The sequence below is a fragment of the Alligator sinensis genome, unplaced genomic scaffold (assembly GCF_000455745.1).
Source record: "Alligator sinensis unplaced genomic scaffold, ASM45574v1 scaffold792_1, whole genome shotgun sequence".
Taxonomy (NCBI): domain Eukaryota; kingdom Metazoa; phylum Chordata; order Crocodylia; family Alligatoridae; genus Alligator; species Alligator sinensis.
In genome coordinates, this window is record NW_005842794.1 from 354,144 (window position 1) to 372,178 (window position 18,035).

At 40.9% G+C, this 18,035-nt stretch overlaps 1 protein-coding gene across 5 annotated transcripts in view; it reads right to left on the reverse strand.

The window, feature by feature from the left end:
* The window catches only part of TRIP12 (thyroid hormone receptor interactor 12), a 122,028-nt gene that overhangs the window by 24,736 nt on the left and 79,257 nt on the right, over positions 1–18,035 (reverse strand). For all 5 annotated transcript variants that reach the window (XM_014525389.2, XM_014525391.2, XM_025191225.1 and 2 more), the window contains 16 exons: positions 16,212–16,247; positions 16,030–16,125; positions 14,607–14,699; positions 14,302–14,463; positions 11,037–11,105; positions 10,773–10,938; positions 9,910–10,027; positions 9,569–9,725; positions 8,426–8,579; positions 7,045–7,273; positions 6,169–6,287; positions 5,357–5,564; positions 3,459–3,559; positions 3,020–3,194; positions 2,286–2,427; positions 886–1,077 (listed from right to left, as the gene is read on the reverse strand). In XM_014525389.2, the coding sequence (XP_014380875.1) occupies positions 886–1,077; positions 2,286–2,427; positions 3,020–3,194; positions 3,459–3,559; positions 5,357–5,564; positions 6,169–6,287; positions 7,045–7,273; positions 8,426–8,579; positions 9,569–9,725; positions 9,910–10,027; positions 10,773–10,938; positions 11,037–11,105; positions 14,302–14,463; positions 14,607–14,699; positions 16,030–16,125; positions 16,212–16,247 (2,217 nt within the window). The remainder of the gene's footprint in view (positions 1–885; positions 1,078–2,285; positions 2,428–3,019; positions 3,195–3,458; positions 3,560–5,356; positions 5,565–6,168; positions 6,288–7,044; positions 7,274–8,425; positions 8,580–9,568; positions 9,726–9,909; positions 10,028–10,772; positions 10,939–11,036; positions 11,106–14,301; positions 14,464–14,606; positions 14,700–16,029; positions 16,126–16,211; positions 16,248–18,035) is intronic.

An 18,035-nucleotide genomic window follows, 5' to 3' on the forward strand; every position in this document is an offset into this window, starting at 1 on the left:
AGGCTATTAACTTTCATTTCCTAAATGCTTTAATGAAAAATAAAATATGTCACCTTTCACTCTTAATCCAATCATGCTCTCTGAAGCAGTTAAAAGGCAAGAAAATAACACCACAGTATTAATATTACATCAGTTACTTTACTCTGTCCTCCCAAATTCTCTTTGCTAAGTGACAAGAACAGTATATGCACTGTCATGCTTGTTATTTAGTAGATTTTTAGAGAATCAGATTTCTATATTGCCTCGTCTAACATATATAAATAATTGCTTAAAAATGGTGTTAACACTTTCTGGATTCACCTTTGTACAAATACTAACTACGTGCTAAAATCCCACACTAGAAAAAAAATGTAATGGCTTGAGATTGTGGTATTATAAACAAAGTTTTGCAGACATGCTGTAGAAAACATATTTCTAGTTATCTAGAATCAAACAGAAGCCTTAAAATTAGCCACCTGTCCTCGTTTTTACATTTTCTCCTGCATATTTGCTTACAGTATTCATATAGGGGTTAGCACACGCGGAAGTGCTGAGCTGTTCCCCTCTGCACAGTTCCAATGGGTCTCTTTTGAAGGTTGATTTGCGTCCCCAGAGCCAACTGGCCATTTTGAAGGTTGATTTGCATCCCCAGAGCCAACTGGCCAATTTGGAAAGTCTCCCACATAATGGGTATGAATTCCTCCCCATAAGCATCTGCACCAGAGATCAATCTACATGATTTCTCACATGCCATGTTTTGTCCTTTTAGACTGTCTCATCATCACAGCTTAAACTTAACTGAATGAACGGCTCTCTGAAGGTAGGGTGGCTGTTGGACCCCTCAGTTATAAAAGGAGATATTTACTGCTCAAGAACAAAAAATCAAGATACATTGAAAAAACTTACTGGAGAAGAAAAGAACACATGAAGGAACCTTTTTAATCTGATATCTCTGCTTACAGCATCTTTCTCACTTTTAGATGTCAAATAAAGCAGGAGTTGTTTCACAAACCCACTATGCTGGATTTCAAATGAGGAGACGTCAGACTCTGAGACTATGCTACGGATTTCTACAAGGCACTCAGTTCCACCATCCACCTAAAAGGGAATGTATGAAAGTAAGGGCCCACATTTCAATACTTCCACAGCAAGAGCCAGAATTAGTGTTTCAAGGTATTTTAAAGGTTATAAAATTATTACAAAGAAAGGGGAAGGGAGAACAGTAACTGACAACATGCAAGTTGCTATCAATGAACAATCTGAGAAAGGGGAAAAAAAACAACCCTTTTTCAGTTACAGAAGCCTTTAGATGCTACTTGAATATTCCTTAACTTAATCAATTTTAAAGAAACATTGCAGCCTATTGTATTTTTTAAAAATTTGAGGCTCTTTTCTCTAAATACAAAAAGCGTGGTGCTGATGTGTATTTTACAGTCTCACAAAACAACCCCCCACACCAACCAACCAACAAAATTAAAAGTTTCCTATTTTGGAGCTTGCACCCTACCTACGCCATGCTATAAATCATGTTCTAAGTTGAAGAAGGTATTGTCAATTGACCAAAGTTAAAGTGCCAGAGTTTCTTGGTGGAAAGTAAAGTAACACTCCCTTCCCTCTTCATCCTCCCTGTCTCAAAACAAGGCAATACAAGACATTCCCAGTTCTGTTCTGAAGCTAGATTCTGATTTCTGAGTGGATCCCAAATTTAGCTGACATACATTTGCCTCAAAAAGTTCACTGGGACAGTGCCAGATCTCCCATGGACCTGGGGCTGTTCTGGGGCCTGGGCTGACAACCAGCTGATCACTGGCCCCATACAGGGGGGGCATACACCCAGCTTTCAGACTTGCACTGGTGAAGGGGGAGCCCAGAACGATCCCAAGCTCCTCCTGCACTGGCAAGCAGCATGGGCACAATTGGGATCTGATCTCTCATCCCAAAATCTCACTTCCTGCCATGCATGTGTGACATGGTAGGAGACATGAATGTTGGGATCAGGGATCATATCCTATCAAGCCATCAAATGAACACGTGCCAAAGACAAGTAAGATTTTAGTATTCCATAAAAGAAACTTTGAAGCCTTTGTAAATTCTGCAAAAAAATTGATAAAGTTTTGCAATAAAATGTAATTAATATATTATTCAAAATTCCAAAGCTCATTTGATGCCACAGTGGCCCTAAGGCAGTAGGAACAATATCCCAAACATACCACTACTATCTAAAGAATGAGCACAGCAATTTCTGTCACAAAAAGTAAGTTACATTGTCTCCAACCCCACTCTATACCAAAGTTGCCATTTATCACCTGGAGGTTGAGTTGTTCAGTTGCAGTGCAAAGTCTCTGTAATACATTTAGTGCAGGATTGCTTCCATCCATGTTCTCAGAGCTAAAATAACGTTCCACAAATTTATGGGCTTGTTCCTTAATCCAACCCTTAATTTTCTCTCTACAGAAAAGTACATAAGAGTAAGATGATATATTCAAACCATTTATAACATGCACACACTATGTATACTTGTTTGACAGCAGAGCAAGCCTTTTAAGATTCTATATGCAAAAATCTACTTATGCAAGAAATACATGGATATAGGGGGAAATCACCATTGCCATTAGGGTGATTTTGCTAGTGATGCCACTTCCATCTATCCCCAAATTACTGGGAGTCTGAAAGCTTCCCCACCCATACACAGGTTTTACTTGTTTGCTACTGTTTTTCTTTCCTCCCTCTCTTCCCAGGTCTAGATCCTCTACATTACCTTTCTTTCCAACCTATTTTCCTTTAATGTTTGTTTACTCTGCTCACTATGTTTCTTTTTCTCCCCCTCTGCCTTTTGCCTTTCTGGCATTCCTCTCCCTACTAACCCTGGACTCCTCCAGTTACTTTCAGCATGTTCAGAAAGAATGTGACGGTAGTTAAATTCAGGGTTTAAATTCCACAATGGAAGAATCAAGTAACACTGCTTAAAAACCAGTTTGATTCATAATTTGTGCATAAAGAATATTTAAAACTTCATAGAACTGAACAGTACTTTTTATACCTGTTATTGGATATGGTGTCCTTTGAGGCAGCCCTTGCAAGACCACTGACTCCTGCTGTGCGTGCTGGTTCAATGTTGTTACTATTGGACTGTGTGCTTAATCTTCCCCATGTTTTAGGATTCAAGCTTGCCAAGAAGGAAGATTTAGGAGACTGAGTAGTTGTAGGGCTTTTAGCTGGGAGGTGGCAGGGGGAGGGAAAGGATTGAACAAAAATAAAAGTTAAAAACAGACTGAAAAGATACCCTAGAATCTAATACCATAAATGTTACAAGTAATGTTAGAAGTATACTGGTATACAGTGAAGTTGGTAAGGGACAAAACCTTTTGAAGTTGCTTTGTTTTAAGAAGAATCATCTATATCATATGATTTAATCAACTTGGAGTAATTGTCACATTAAAAACAAAAAAAAAAAACCCCAAAAAGAACTTTGAATTTACCTTGATTGTCTACTTTGTCATCATCTCTTGGGGGCGAATACTTTGGCCTTCGGGGTCCGCGTTTTGGCAGTCGTTTCCTCTTTAGAACATCACTTAGTCGCCTACAAAAAGAGGTTAAAACACATTTACTTAGATTTTAGGGCCTTTACTTTTCCAAAATGTGCTTTTAAAAACACACACACACACACACACACACACACACACACACACACAGAGAGAGAGAGAGAGAGAGATCTTTTTATTAGAGGAGAGCAGCTAACACTTGCTCAGTTAGGTATTACCATTTCCTATTACTAAATGAAATCTTTTTACTGACCTCCTTGCATCCAACACTGCTCTTGTATATTTAGAGGAGCCAGGACTTAAAAACTTACAGTTTCTTTACATAAAGTAGTGAAATACATAGCATACTACTGTTTTTCACAAGCCACTATATTTAAAACTGTTAGCATACCCTGGTTTCAGACAAATAATATCATAGCAATAGATGGTAATTTACTATTTTCTATTAAAGATTCATAGGTTTCACCAACTGTTAAGACTTTTAGGGAAAGCAGAGTTTTCAGAAGTCTAATCCCCACCCCAAAATCACCATAAAAAAGGCACTACATATGGCAGTGAGCAGCCGCAAGAGATGAGAGCAGCATGGCTCTGCTCCCCAACCCCGATCTGTTACTTCTTGTGCTACTGACAGCATCGCATTACTCCATGGCACAGCTGGCACAGGGGTCCTGGCAGAGGTGAGAGCAGCAGCAACAAGTCTTGCTACCCTGTTCCACCCTCCTGCACGGGGTCCCACCAGCTGGGCCATGGAGGCAGCCTGGTGCCAGTCTGTAGCCCCATGCCCTGTGGTCACACACACTTTTTTTTTTTTTTTTTTTTGGGGCTACATTCCCACCCTGGTCCTGCAGCCTGTACACCATCCCAGCCGGGCAGCATCTCCAGTCCCAGCTGCCAAACCTTTCCCATTCCCTCCCTCACTGTGGGGGCTAAGTGCAAGCCATTGCAATCTGTCCCTCCCCACCCCGTAATGCACTGCTTATGTCTCCACCCAGGCTCTCACACACACACACACACACACACACACACACACACACACGAGCCCTCCTGGTCCAGTCAGCCTCCTCCTGCTCCCTCCAGCCCCAAGCAGCCCCTTGCAGGCTGGAACTCTGCCAGTCTGTAAAAGGAAACCTGCAGTTTCCTGCATTTTTCTCCTTTAAAAGATAAAAACTGCATTTTTCAGCATTTTTCTGTGGAAGCAGAAAACCCAGATCCCTCCTAATCATATTTCAAAAACTGCACTTAATGAAATATACTACAGTGCTGAAATTGATATTTGGCAATTTCTTTAAGGGGCTAAAGCTCAAAAGCAGTACAACTGCTGCAACATCAAAATGGAAACAGTTCTTGGTATGTGTACATATCGTCTTACTACGCTTCTGATCAAAGGTGGCATCAAGAACTAAATCCAAAATCACAACCTAAAATTATGTTTGTCAAACTACTGGCAATGGAAAAGCAAGTGTTCAAGGTGGCCCTACTGCAGTTTGTATGAGGCTCATAAAGACAGTAATATCTTTCAGCCTGATACCACTTCTGAGCATAACTACCAGTGAAGTCAACTGTAGGGTTGGAGTGATTTTATACCTGTGACTATTCAGGAAACATGCTAGTAAGTATTGTTTGCCTTTTTTTTTTTTTTTGACCAATGGTATAGAAAGGTGTTAGACCAGTTTTTCAGAACAGATTTGAGGAAAAGCAGCCTGTGCCCAAATGTTTGCTTAACATCTCCCCCAAATACACAGTTATGAAAAGATATGAACCAAAAAAATGTTGCCCAAAATCAATGAGAGCTGAATGGTCAAAATCTGTATAAACCGAACACGTGGAACACTCACCCCTGTGGACTCAGGTCCAGAGAATCTTCTCTGCTGTGTTGTAAGCTGGGAGAGCCCAAGTCTGCAGCTGCATTACTGGCAGCAGTAGCTGTTCCAGTGCTTATTGTGGTAGTGGTACCCAGCGTTCCTGATCCATTAGTGCATGCTTTTGGTGGACTTGTCAACAAAGCCTCAGACTCTGCTAGATTTTTCACTTGGTGCATCACCCCTTTACAAAATTAAGCAAAGCAGTTTTGATAGTCTTCAAAGCTCTTTAGTAGCATTTCTGTTCTGAATGTGGTCCTCCAACCCCTCCCATCCACCTGACCCGCACACACACACACACACACACACACACACACACACACACACACACACACACAACATACAATACTCTGAAAGCAACAGCAACCCTTAGCTTTTAATTGAGAGAGCTGTAAATTGTGCTATTTGTGATATCAAAAATAAAGTCACTGACAGAAAATAACGTAAGTGACAGAGAACAATCGGTAACTTAAATGTGCATTTGCTGCCCAAATGCCATTGCCTGGCAGAATTAAAGCACAATCAATATAAATTTCAGCCATTATGCACAGAGAAACCTAAAAATAAGTCTGCTTCATGTCTGTTGAAGCAGACTGATATGAAGGTAGTTTTAGGAAAGAGTTAAAAACAGCAATTTCTTCTCCTGAAAAGATTTAGGGTTCTGCTTCCCAGTCATGACATTAACAGCCTTCATGAATTTCCCCTTACTATTTTGTATAGTACAATGTTGTTCACTGCCTTAGAATAACCCTAAAAAAATACTATAAACAACGAAAATGCAGGATTACCTTCTCTTCTGAAGTAAACACTAAAAATGTCAGGTAATTTCTGCATTAAGATCTCAGCCATCTGAAGGGCTCCAACTACTATCTTAAGGTCTTGGCTTGACAACATGGAGGCAATATGACTAAAACAGATAATTTTTGTATTAGAATTTGTTAAGATTTCTCTAGGCTTTATAAAGCTTTATTTATGAAGAAAGCTCATCTAGGACATACAGCTGAAGTTAAATGTAAAACTCCAGCATTATTTTTTGTTTTCCAACACAGGTTAAGAAAATCCGAGGAAAGAATGGGTGTAGCTGGAAACAAGTGGCATTTAATTCCCCTATGACATGTGTTAACCTGGGTCAGAATGAGTTGGAAGATGTTTTCACTGTAAAAGGAAAGTTGTGGCCAGAAAGTTTCTATAAAGAGCTTTCCATTCAGTGTACCTCCTGCTCATTTACCAGATTGGTTTGAGCCCTTAAACATTTACACTAGTGTACGGAGTTAGGGTTGTGTTGTGCCATCTCAAACTAAGTCTGCACATGTCAGAAGGGTCCTTAGGTATCGTGTAACATAAGACAAGTTCTCAATATTTAGTTTTAGCAGCTAGATCTCCAATGTCACCATATGATTATAACCATCAATGTAACTAGTAAACATCTATAGCTACTTTTGACTTCTATATTTAAAGCTAAGCTTCAATTGGATGCCTAAAACTATGTTGCCACACTTAATTCAAAGCTTTATTTGGAGAAGTGCTGAGCATCTGCAGCTCTCACTGACAAGCCAAAATGAACTGCTTGCTTCTCATTTGAGCACTTTTGAAATGCAAGATGAGCTCATAAACAAGTCTTTGGAAGAATCAAAGAGTTTAAAACAGTTTCATTAACAACTCACCTTGAAACTGCATGGTTTTTCAAAACATCCTTCAGAAGTTCAGCATCAGCAAAATAAATTATCCTAAGAATTGCTCTAAGGCACTTATGTCTAACAGCAGGTCCAGCTGAAGAGCTATACACTTCATAAAGAACACCAAATAATGTTTTAATAAAGGATTTTGCCAACTCGGGATCCTCTTTCATTAGCTGCGCTCGAGCATCATCCTTCTTTAATTCTGAATGTCCACCTATAATAAATCATATTTGGATGCTTGAGTTGCTTCATTTTCACACTGAATTTGTCTAATTTTCTCTCATGAACTAGTGAGCTTTGTTCTGAATGGAATTGATAGCAAAGTAATTTGTTAATTGTTATTTAGTCTTGCAAGATATTGATTTTTACATCACCGTTTTTCTTGAGTTTTGTTTTTTTGTGGGGTTTTTTTTGTTTTTGTTTTTTTTTTTTTTTTTTTAAGTAAAGGAATCAGAAGGAAAATAATTTAGAGATTTAAAGGAAGTCAACATCTTCATCAAACACAGCTGAAGGAATTTGTCCATGTGTAATGGGGCCTCTGTCCCCATCACTAGGGAAGGGTCCCCAGCTGTGGGCAATTGGAAGCCTGGCCGCCCAACAGGGCAGAAGGGCTCACTTCTGCCGGCCGGCAGGAGGTTAAGAGCAGCCAGGAACAGCTGCACAGGGGGCCTCTCTGGTGGGGAACCAGGCTGCCACCTAGAGGGATGTGAGGATGGCATGATCCCTAGGCAGTCTTCCCTTAGCCTCAGCAGGAGTGCTGCCACCAGCCTGTGCCCAGGTCTGGGCTGCTGGAAGCACCAGACCCACCACACAGAGTGGATGGCAGGAACCCCAGACAGGCACAAACTAAGTGTAATCTCTTTTCTTTAATTTATTATTGATTAAGTTACCAGTTACAGACTCTGGGCAGGAAGCCCATGGCTTGGGGAAAAGCCTGCAATTCCAGGGGCAAGCCTCAGGCTAGCTGCCTGGGAAGGCCAGGGTCCAGATCGGTGGGTCCTCAGCTGACCTCCTGCAGTCATAGTAAAAGTGGTAAGGAGGTGGTGGTATACCGGACCCAACATGTTCAGCAGCACCCTTCCAGGGCCATGACTACTTGGGCACCTCACACCATACTCCAGAAAGATCCTTGAGTGCAAACTTCATTCCACTCTCCAATATACCAGCTAACAGACAACTGCCAGTAGTTTGAAGAATTAATATGGCAAAGTACAAGTCAGTAAGTAAAACTCAACAGTCTTAATGCAGGCTTAATTCACGTGATAGTAGCAGTCAAGTCTCAAACTAACAGCTAGTAACATACTCTGCTATAGCATAAACAAGTGGCAACCACAGATGCCAGTATGATTCAAAAGGTGGTACTTACTAGTGTTAGTATTGGCTAAAGGGTTCGGTTTTCGCTGAATGGCACGTGCTGTTCCAGTATCCTCATTGATTTGCTGCATAGAATTGAAGTCAATAGTATAAACACGCCCTAATGTAGACAGGCTTATCTCATCCTCACCAACCTGATGAGCTGCCTGAGAAACACAAGAATAATAAAAAAAAAAAAAAAAAAAAAATGATGATCTACTGAGGTCCCTTCTGACCTTCGATCTATGCAAAAGATTCTGTAAAAATTACTCTTTACTGCTCAGCATTATTAAATAGAACTCCATGTCCCGTAATGGAAATGGGGCACAGGGATGGCAGGTGGGAAAGTAACAAAAACATTTATCTAGTTAAGAACAATACAGTTAAAAATGCCAGTTTAATCCAATTACTGAATCATGCAAAAACTAGACATGATCCTGACTTGTGCTAGTTATTTTTTACGGCAGTCAGTTTTCTGGCTTTCTGAAGCTTCTTTGGAGTAAAGCCCATTTTAATTGAAAAACAAAGTTTTACTCATTCTACCTGCTCACTTTAAACAACAAACAGTAGAATATGAGTTTAATCAACAAAATTAAAATCGCCTAAGAATCCCAAAAGAACAACTGTTCACCTCCCCCCTTGTGTATATAAAGAATAAAAGCCACGCTTAAAAAAAAGTATACCGACTGCTCTGTGGACAGCGAGATTAACTTATTCCCAAATGGAGACAACCCTTAACCACTGGTATGAAAAAACCAAGACTGATGAACACATAATACAATACAGGTAACTAAATTGGTATTTGAAAGTTAGTCAACCATGTTAATCTGCAGTCAGGAAGCAGCTAGGGCATGGCAGCACTTTGGACTACCTCATTACTAACTCTTATCTAAGAAGTTAGTTTAAAAGGTGCCACCCTGCCCTGCCTTCTGCCTAACTTGGCATTCAACAGTTCACCCAATTTGGAAGAAATACAGAAAAGTGAATAATCAATGTATTATTAAGAATACCTTCTTATAGAGCCTTGCCTCACGGAGAAAAAAAATAAATAACACTTGAATTAACCTATGTAGAGTTTAGAATATATAGTCAAAAGTAAAGCATTCAAACACCTGCACAAATGCATATGCATTTAGATCACATGCTGAACTACTACCTCAATTATCCGGCTATCAATCCTGTTATAAGGATGCCAAAGACCCCTGTCATCTCGCCATTGCCATATTGCACCATCTGTGTTTTGTGCATTTCCTTTCTTTAGCATAGTATCAACAGCAAAAATTCCTTCCTTAGGCAGGCAAGGCATCAGTTCACTGAAAAGAATATCAAAATCAACACATTGGTAAAAGCTATGTGCCAACAGAACTGTATTCTGAAGACTAGTAGCCCTCATTTCCATAGAATATTAAACTGGTATGCCAACAATACCTGAAACCTAACACTGCATTAAAAAAAAAAAAAAAAAACCAACAACAAAAAATAAACAAACCAGCTTACCAAATAAGAGAAGTAAGCTCATAAAGTTCTTGAGGACTTCGAGGAACAAGGTCAATTTGTTCCTGACAACTCCCATTTGAGGCTCCACAGAGAAGGAAGTGAAGTGTTTCTGCAATATCTTTAAGAAAGTAGTTATATTATGATATTACCCAGTATCAAAACAGAGGCTCCACCATACTATATATTATACTGCATAGACAATCCCAGCTCTTGGGAGTTTACAATCTAAGTTTAAAGGGAATGTTTACAAAACATTTAGAGTGATGGCTTTTAAGTGTCACTTTAAAAAAAAAATTTTTTTAAACAAAAATTCATTTGGGTTGGAGTTCATTTAATTTTCTCCTAACCTGAGAAAGGGAGAGAGCAAGAAAGGGAGGGAGGTCAGCTGGAGCAGCGAGCCGAAGATTAAGAGGCTGATGGAGGTGACAAAAGGAAGACTGACAATGAAAAATCAGCATAAACTGCTTTAAATTAAGAATACAGCATGCCAGTTTTCTTTCATGTTTCCTATCCAGTGCCTATCTAATGCTCACATTTTTCCCCAGCTAGGAAATATCAGCTGAACAACTTTACTTGAAATGTTAACATATACATTTATATGACAAACCTGGTCATCTCTCTACCAAGAGAGAAGAGTTCCTTCTAAATAAGAGGACTAGCTATATTTTGTACTTTAGTACAGAAGTCACTACTTCTGTATTTTTTCCTCTCAATTTTTTATAAAAACTGCCAAATCTAACAGATTATGTACATTAGAGATTATGAAGTGCAATTCTTACCAACCCTTCACTTTCAATGCTGATATGCAAAAAACAAGTGAAGGGGCAGGATGGTACAGAAGTAAGAGGAACATAGGCACTCACTTTGCTTCATAAGTTGAACTGCAAGTGTAGGACAATTGGAGCACATTAAGGAAAACATGCGCACCACCATGATGAACATCCCAGAACTCAAGATGGGAGGAGTTACTACCAAGAGTTGTTGAATATTTGTGAGCAAATCCTTAGAAGCAACTTGCTGAAGCAAATTCTTTAAGAAAAGAGAGAATTTTAAAAATTCTGGTCTGATTATTTAAGACAACCTTTCAAAAGAAAATATAATACATGAACAAAGAGAAAAACAGTTACCTCTTCATGTTGGAAATTGTCTACCAGACGTGCAAAACAGAGACAAGTGCTTTCTACCGACTTTTTGTCCTATAAAAAAAAAGTTTTTGAAAAATTTAGAGCTTTTATAAGAGATACAATCTTGCACAGTCAGACAGACATCAACCTATTCCTCCTCTCCCTGCTTAAAAGTAGAAGCCCAATTTTTAGCGGTTTGTAACGTAATAAAGGATTTTTAAAAAATGTGTTTTTTGGGGTTTTTTTTTTTTTTTTTTTTTTTCCCCTCAAACCAACACTACTTAATTTCTTAGAATGGCTATAGCCTACAAGACTAAATGTATCACAAGAAAATTATTCCATTTTAGATTACAAAATACAAAGTCACTATGACAGGTTAAACCTGTAAACAGTGAAAAGATGTACAAAACATTCAAATCTCAGTCTTAAGACAGGTCTAAATTCCTGGACCAGCTCTGGACAAGCTGGGACCCACACACACAGCCCTGACCCCGGCCAGCCCTGTGCCTGCTCTGGATCCACCCACCCACAATGAGTGGCACTGGCCTAGCCAGGAGAACATCTGTGAATCTATGAGCTGCTGAGTAAAAGTGGCTTCTCCCTCGCCACTCTGAATGAGGCCTTTCTTGCTGCGGCCGCCTGGAGCCCATGGCCAGGCTGCCCTGCAACTTCTCTCCACTGCCACCGCTGCCCCACTGGGTGGCTCAGAGACAGCGTTGGTGGTAGTGGAGAGAAGCCACAGGACAGCCTGGGTGTGGGCTCTGGGAGACGGAAGCAAGAAGGACCTGGCAGCAGCAAGAAGGACCTGGCAGCAGCAAGAAGGTGGCGGCTGCTTTTCTCCTGCACTCAACAGCAGTTTCTGCCTAGCCACTGCTTGTCACCATGGGTGGGTCCAGAGTGGGCCTGGGGAAGCCCAGGGCCAGAGCTATGTGCACAAGTCCCAGCTGGTCTGCTCCGTCAGGTCCAGAGTGCGCATGGGGTGGGTTAGGGTTGGCTGAGCCAGGGCTGGGGCTGTGCGCATGGATCCCCACCAGTCTCCATGGGGTGGAGGTAGTTGGAAGAAGCTGCCATTGCCTGGACTGCCTAGAAATGGAATCAAGCCACAGAGCTGCTCCAGCCCTGCTGCACACCCAGGGCAGTGGGATGCACCATGAGCTGGACAGCGCCTGGGCCAGGTGGAACTGAGGTACCCACTGCAGGCAGGACCAAATCCCTCCGACTACCATATTTTGCCCACCCTTGGCTTAACTTCTCACTGAGCAATACTAATAGCTTTGCCCTTCCATAGAAAACCCACATTAGGTTCCTTCACTTTATGCATGTACTATACCTTTACACCACATACAATACTAAATGTTAGGCCACAAGTTCTAGTGGCTTTTCTTGCCAGGGAATACCTAACATTTTAGTATTTTGAATGTATTTATAGTTATAAACACCCTCAGTTTCACTTTCAGTATAACAACATTTAAATTTTAAAAAAATTATAACTCCTAATGATCTACCAGGCCTATTAAAAAAAGCAATCTATAACACATCACCAACAGCACAGACATATGTGCAAGGTGAATGAAAACAGTTACCTTACAACAAGGAGTGGCCTGAGATGATATCCACAAGAATTCCACTCTTGGTGCATATGCACATGAGATTAGACCCTTCCAAGTAACAGCTTCTGTTGGGACTATCCCTGCAATTTAAGGGCCTCATTGTTCCCCATATCAGAGGGTGTGCAATGTGGGACAGGTGCAACCCACAAATCATTTCCTTACATTTTTACAAGGAAGGGCAGAACTCTTAACAGCAGGTAAGTGCAGGTTGTCAACACATTAAAGAACTCTCAGAACTCTAAGTAAAGTAGTCATGATTTCTGCAAGTACTCGTCTCACAGGTTCCATTATTTTAAAAATTAGAGCAGTTGCCCTGATACTGAAAAGATACAATCATAGGACTATCAGAACTAGTCTCCAATTTGCAACCATGAATAAAAAATATACAAGAGACTCCACGTGGCAGTTCTCACAATATCCAAGACACGGCAATGTTACCCAAACATCTCCCAGAGACTGCCCAACCTCCAAACTACCGTCAGGGATTTTTCTTATCCAAAAGATATGACAACCTGATAGTAAGAGACCCACTTTGGCTCTGGGAAGATGCATGCTGCTCCTTAGCCCTTTCAGCAGAAGCCACAAAAAAAAAAAATCTAGATATACATCTGAATGGCTTAGTTTTATGCGTATAAAATAATATTCAATGTGTATAGTCTCCTTTGCCTGAACTGCTATGCAATTTAGGGAAGAAAGTTTAAGAAGGATGTGGAAGGCAGAAATCAACTTAAGACATGTTTTAGATGAGGAGGTCTGAAAGTAAGCGCATACTTATGAATGACTACTGGGGAAGAGGGCACAGCCAATGACTTGGGGTATTTTCTCATCATTTTTATTATCACTGGGTTAAAGTCCCCAAGGAGGGAATTCCCAGACTGTCATTTACAAGCTTTTAGAGGAATCCTACCACTGTGGAATGCAAGGAAAGGTAGCCTTGTGCTAGAGAGTGTGACTCGTGTATGTTACCATCAAACATCCATTATCAGGCTAAGAACATGACTGGTTTCAGAGAAAGTAACTACCACATGCAACTGGAATTATGTCGAACTAGTGCTGAAACCGCTGTTGTGGTTGCAAGAGTTTTAATAATCCGAATCCACAGATTTATATGAACTAGTCATAATTTTGCTATTGGTACTACAAATCTTGAGAAAAACTGAACAATGTAAAATAGCCATTCAAAAAGTTTTTTTAATAATCCTCTGTACCATTTTATACTTGTTCTTCAGATCCTAGATATGTTTTCTAATCAATCATCAAGTAGTAATGTCAGAAATTTCTAAGTGGATGACATCCGCTTTCCTCATTTCCAGGGACAGGGATATTAGTGTCACTTAAGTCATGGTTGTCCAATTGGCAGCCGGCTAGGAGTTAAGTTGTGGCGCCAGATTCTTGCCCAGTCACTGTTCTTCTGCTCCGGCTGCAATAGCACCTAGAGTCCCCAGCTCTCCTTCCTTCCTCTGACTGCTGCTTCCTGCCTCCACCCCAGGGGTGGGACAGTGCAAAGTAGCACAGAAAGCCGAAAGTGAATCTGGGCCATGCATGGGGCAGCAGTGGAAGAGGGAGGTGGGAGTTTAGAATAGGACCACTACAGGTAGCATCTCATTTCCTTAAAATGTAAAAATGAAGACTACACCACCTTTATAGAGGCTTCTTACCTGATGGGTTAATCTTTGTGTAAGCAATGGCAGAGAATCTGCAACAAAGTGAAACTCATCAGGTGTGATGCTCTGGCAGCAATTAGCAGCAATGGCTAGTGCATTCCGCTGGGCATTTATGCTGAAGAACTCCAGATACAGCAAGCAGTCTGCCAAGCCACCCTATAATACAAAAAAACTGTTACACCAAAAACTCACTGTTGGTGGAAAGAGTTACAACTTAGGGAAGAAGTTGTGCACCATGCAGTTTATGTTCTACGAATTTATAAGAGTCCTCTCTCTGTTGGGGATAATATAATACTTACTGCCTGCAATATAGCTTTACTATGTCTGCGAGATAACATCTCCAAGGCAGTCAATGCCTGCTCTGCCACATCAATACACTGAATAACTTGCAGCTAGGACAAAGAAGAAAACAAGTGAGTGAATTACCAGTTAAATTTGGTTTTCAAGGCAGATGTACAAAAGTAAGTACTCCGTTCTCCATTAATAATACTTTCTACTTTCTAATATAATCTAAAACTCTCTCCATTAAAAACTAGTATGTCCGAGGACACATTTTTGCAAAATAAGCTCAAAACACAAGTACATCAGCTTATTTTTTACCTTAAACAAAAATTAATCAAGAGTTCACTTTTTCTGGTTAAAGCAATATTATCTCTGAAGTCCTTAACAAAAGTCCATGCAATGTACCTTTAGTGTCTCAAGGTTTTAGTACTGTTTAAAGAAACAAAAACTGAACCTGCAACAACTGGCTTCATAACACTTTCCCCTCTGCAAAAAGATTTTAATTTGAATTGAGGGGGATTCTCAAAGCACGTGGTATTTAAATCCTCTCCCAAGGTAACACCGCTTGAAAAAGTCCCCAGTCCTCAAAACAGAAAAAGGTTACAATAAAAGAATAATGAAGCAAAAAAATCATTAACTATAAACAACATGAACCAAGTGTACTCTTTCACAAATATGCCCAGAGGCCTGAGATCACTGTTGCCGTTTCCTCTAGATAGTTAGTAAAAAAAGTTATGGTTTTGAAAAGAAGACAGCTAAAATGTCTTGTCTGTAGATACAGCTAACACAACCATACTGCAATGTATCCCCAAATTAAAAATCTTTCTTGGGTCCTTAAAACCAAAGATAGGTCACCAGCCTTTTATTTTAAATCCAGAGCAAACTACATAGAAAGAAAGACCAGAAGCCCTCAATAAAGTCTGAAGCCAGTTCAAGCACTTCCTCTGATTACAGCTGTTGTAGAAACACAAAAGTAGGTTATAATTAACAATCTGGGACTAAGAGCAGGTTACCATACTTGTCTACACTGCAGTGCCTGAAGCTCTTGTAGATAAGCCTATCTAGCTAGTGCAGATCCTGTTAACAATGATGCCTGGCAGCACAGGACTCAACATGAACCATGAAACCCACTTAAGAAACAAATTAAACACTCAGATGGGATTCTACAGTCTGCGCTGAACTTTGAGCTGCTGAGACTACACTGCTAGCAGTATCCAAACTAGCTAGTTTAAAACTAGATTAGGTTCATCTCCACAGCACTGGTGGAGTTACTGTAATCCAGTTGTAAGCAATATGCTGGGCTAGTTTTCAGTCTGCAGTGATGCATATTAGCTACCATATTATACAGTCATTAGACTAAACAGCTTACTCAAAGTAAAAAGTTGTCCTTCAGTTTGACAGGCATGTACTTTTAACTGTGGAAGATACAATTAACACTACCTTTTCCAAAAAGACAGGAATTGCATCTACCACTACAGCAGATGACCTGGGAAGTGCTTCCATCATGTACGTTAAGGCTCGACAAGCATGGTTCATCTAGAAAAAGAAATGTTCTCCATGACTATCTATCTAAATTAAGCTTGCAGAAAAGAGTTGATTTATAAATAACTCATATCACTTACAATGTCAAAGTTGTGTTCCATCTGTAGCAATGTTATCTATAAAAGAAAAAGAATACCCAATCAGTTCTGCTCTAAATTAGTGTAAGATGCCAGATTTACAGAAGATACCATTCTATAAAATAATCACAATCCTGTTGAGCATTTTGCTACTGCTTGACTGAAGACTCTGGAACATTAGGACGGTTTCAAAAACAGCTATAACCACCTTTCGTGAAAGTTATTAATGGAATCCAAAACCAAAATTTTAAAGCAGAAACACCCTCTCTACAGCACAGAACAGTAAAACATTTCAGAAGACATTCAAAAGGACCTTAACATCTATAAGTAGAAGTGTTTTTAATTATGTTTTCCCCTTCTCTCAAATATCCAAAGCCAATTGCCTACACTAAGTTCATTCTCTCCAGGACTACGAAGTCTCCACACATCCTGCTCTTGGACAGGGTCTAAAAACAGTCACTTGTTACCTTTAAGTCTATGGCAAGCATCTGACAATAGGAACTTACTCACTTGTCTACAGGCACCCAGAGGTGCATTAGAGAGGTGTGGGATGCCTGGCAGACTGATTAATTAACATGCTCCAGCAGCCTTGGCATCTCATGTATTCAGTCCCAGTGCTTCAAAATGGGAGCGGGGGCACTTAACTGAAGTTAATTGAATGAGTTTTAGTCAAAGCGACCCCATCACCATTTTGAAGCGAGGGAGTGCTGAATACACGAGACACTGAGGGCACTTCAATTAGAGTGGCACCCAAGAGCCGCTCTAACTAAAAGCGCCCCCCCCCCCCCCCCCCACACACACACACACACACACACCTCCCTGAGCATGCGTAAAGATGGCCTCTGTGCTTCTTAACACACTGCCTATGAACACTGGAAGATCCCCAAGTTCACAAAACTATCAACTTAACCCACTTTTAAATCCATCTAAAAAACCTCTCTATGAGTCTGTCTATAAGTCTCTCCTATCCGAATTGTCTTAAGCACGGGATGAGCCGTGTCATCTGCCTTCATTCTAAATTTTTACTGCTGTTATTTTTCAGGTCCCATTCCCATCCATTTGTCTTCTTTTTATAATCTGTCTTGAAACTAAAGATGTGAGCTGCTCTGTGCAGGACTTTCCTGAAGAAAAGAATCCCCCCCCCTCCCTTCCCCCTCTGTGCTCAGAGGGGAATCTCCTCCCCTCACAGCACATCCTCTCCTGCTCACCTGACACTACCAGTGTTTCCACTCTCTTGGGGGTGAGAAGAGCTTGTGCCCAGCTCCAGCTGGGCTGCATGGGGGCTGGGCTGGGCTCAGTCTGGGACAGTGGGAACAGCAGGGGGCAGGCAGACTCTCCCTGGGTGCAGCAGGTGGGCAGGGGGGGAGGGGGCACCTGCCCACCACTATCACTGCTGCTGTCCCAGGCTGAGACCAGCCTCCAAGAAGTGGAGTGGCACTGGAGCTCTTCACCCCTGGGACTTCAGGGACACTATCAGCAGCAAACGGGGGGTGGGGGGGAGATGTGCTGTGGCTGCTCCTCCCCTACACACACTGCCAGTTTGGTAGGGGAAAAAAAGGGTGGGGAGGCTGAGGGGTTGAAGCCACACCTGAAGCACTGGTAGCAGCTTCTGGACCCACCCCCCATCTCTCCTTCATACAATCCTAGATCCACCCCAGCAACAGCTATTTTAATAACTAGCTGCACAGCACCTAATGCAAATGTTCCTTTATTAGAGGTCCAAGGTGCTACTATAGCAGATGTGTGTGTCATATACAACAGAGTACATTGGCCCTCAAGGAGCAATGCAGCCTAACATTCCTTTTATGGCATCTCAGCCTATTTAAA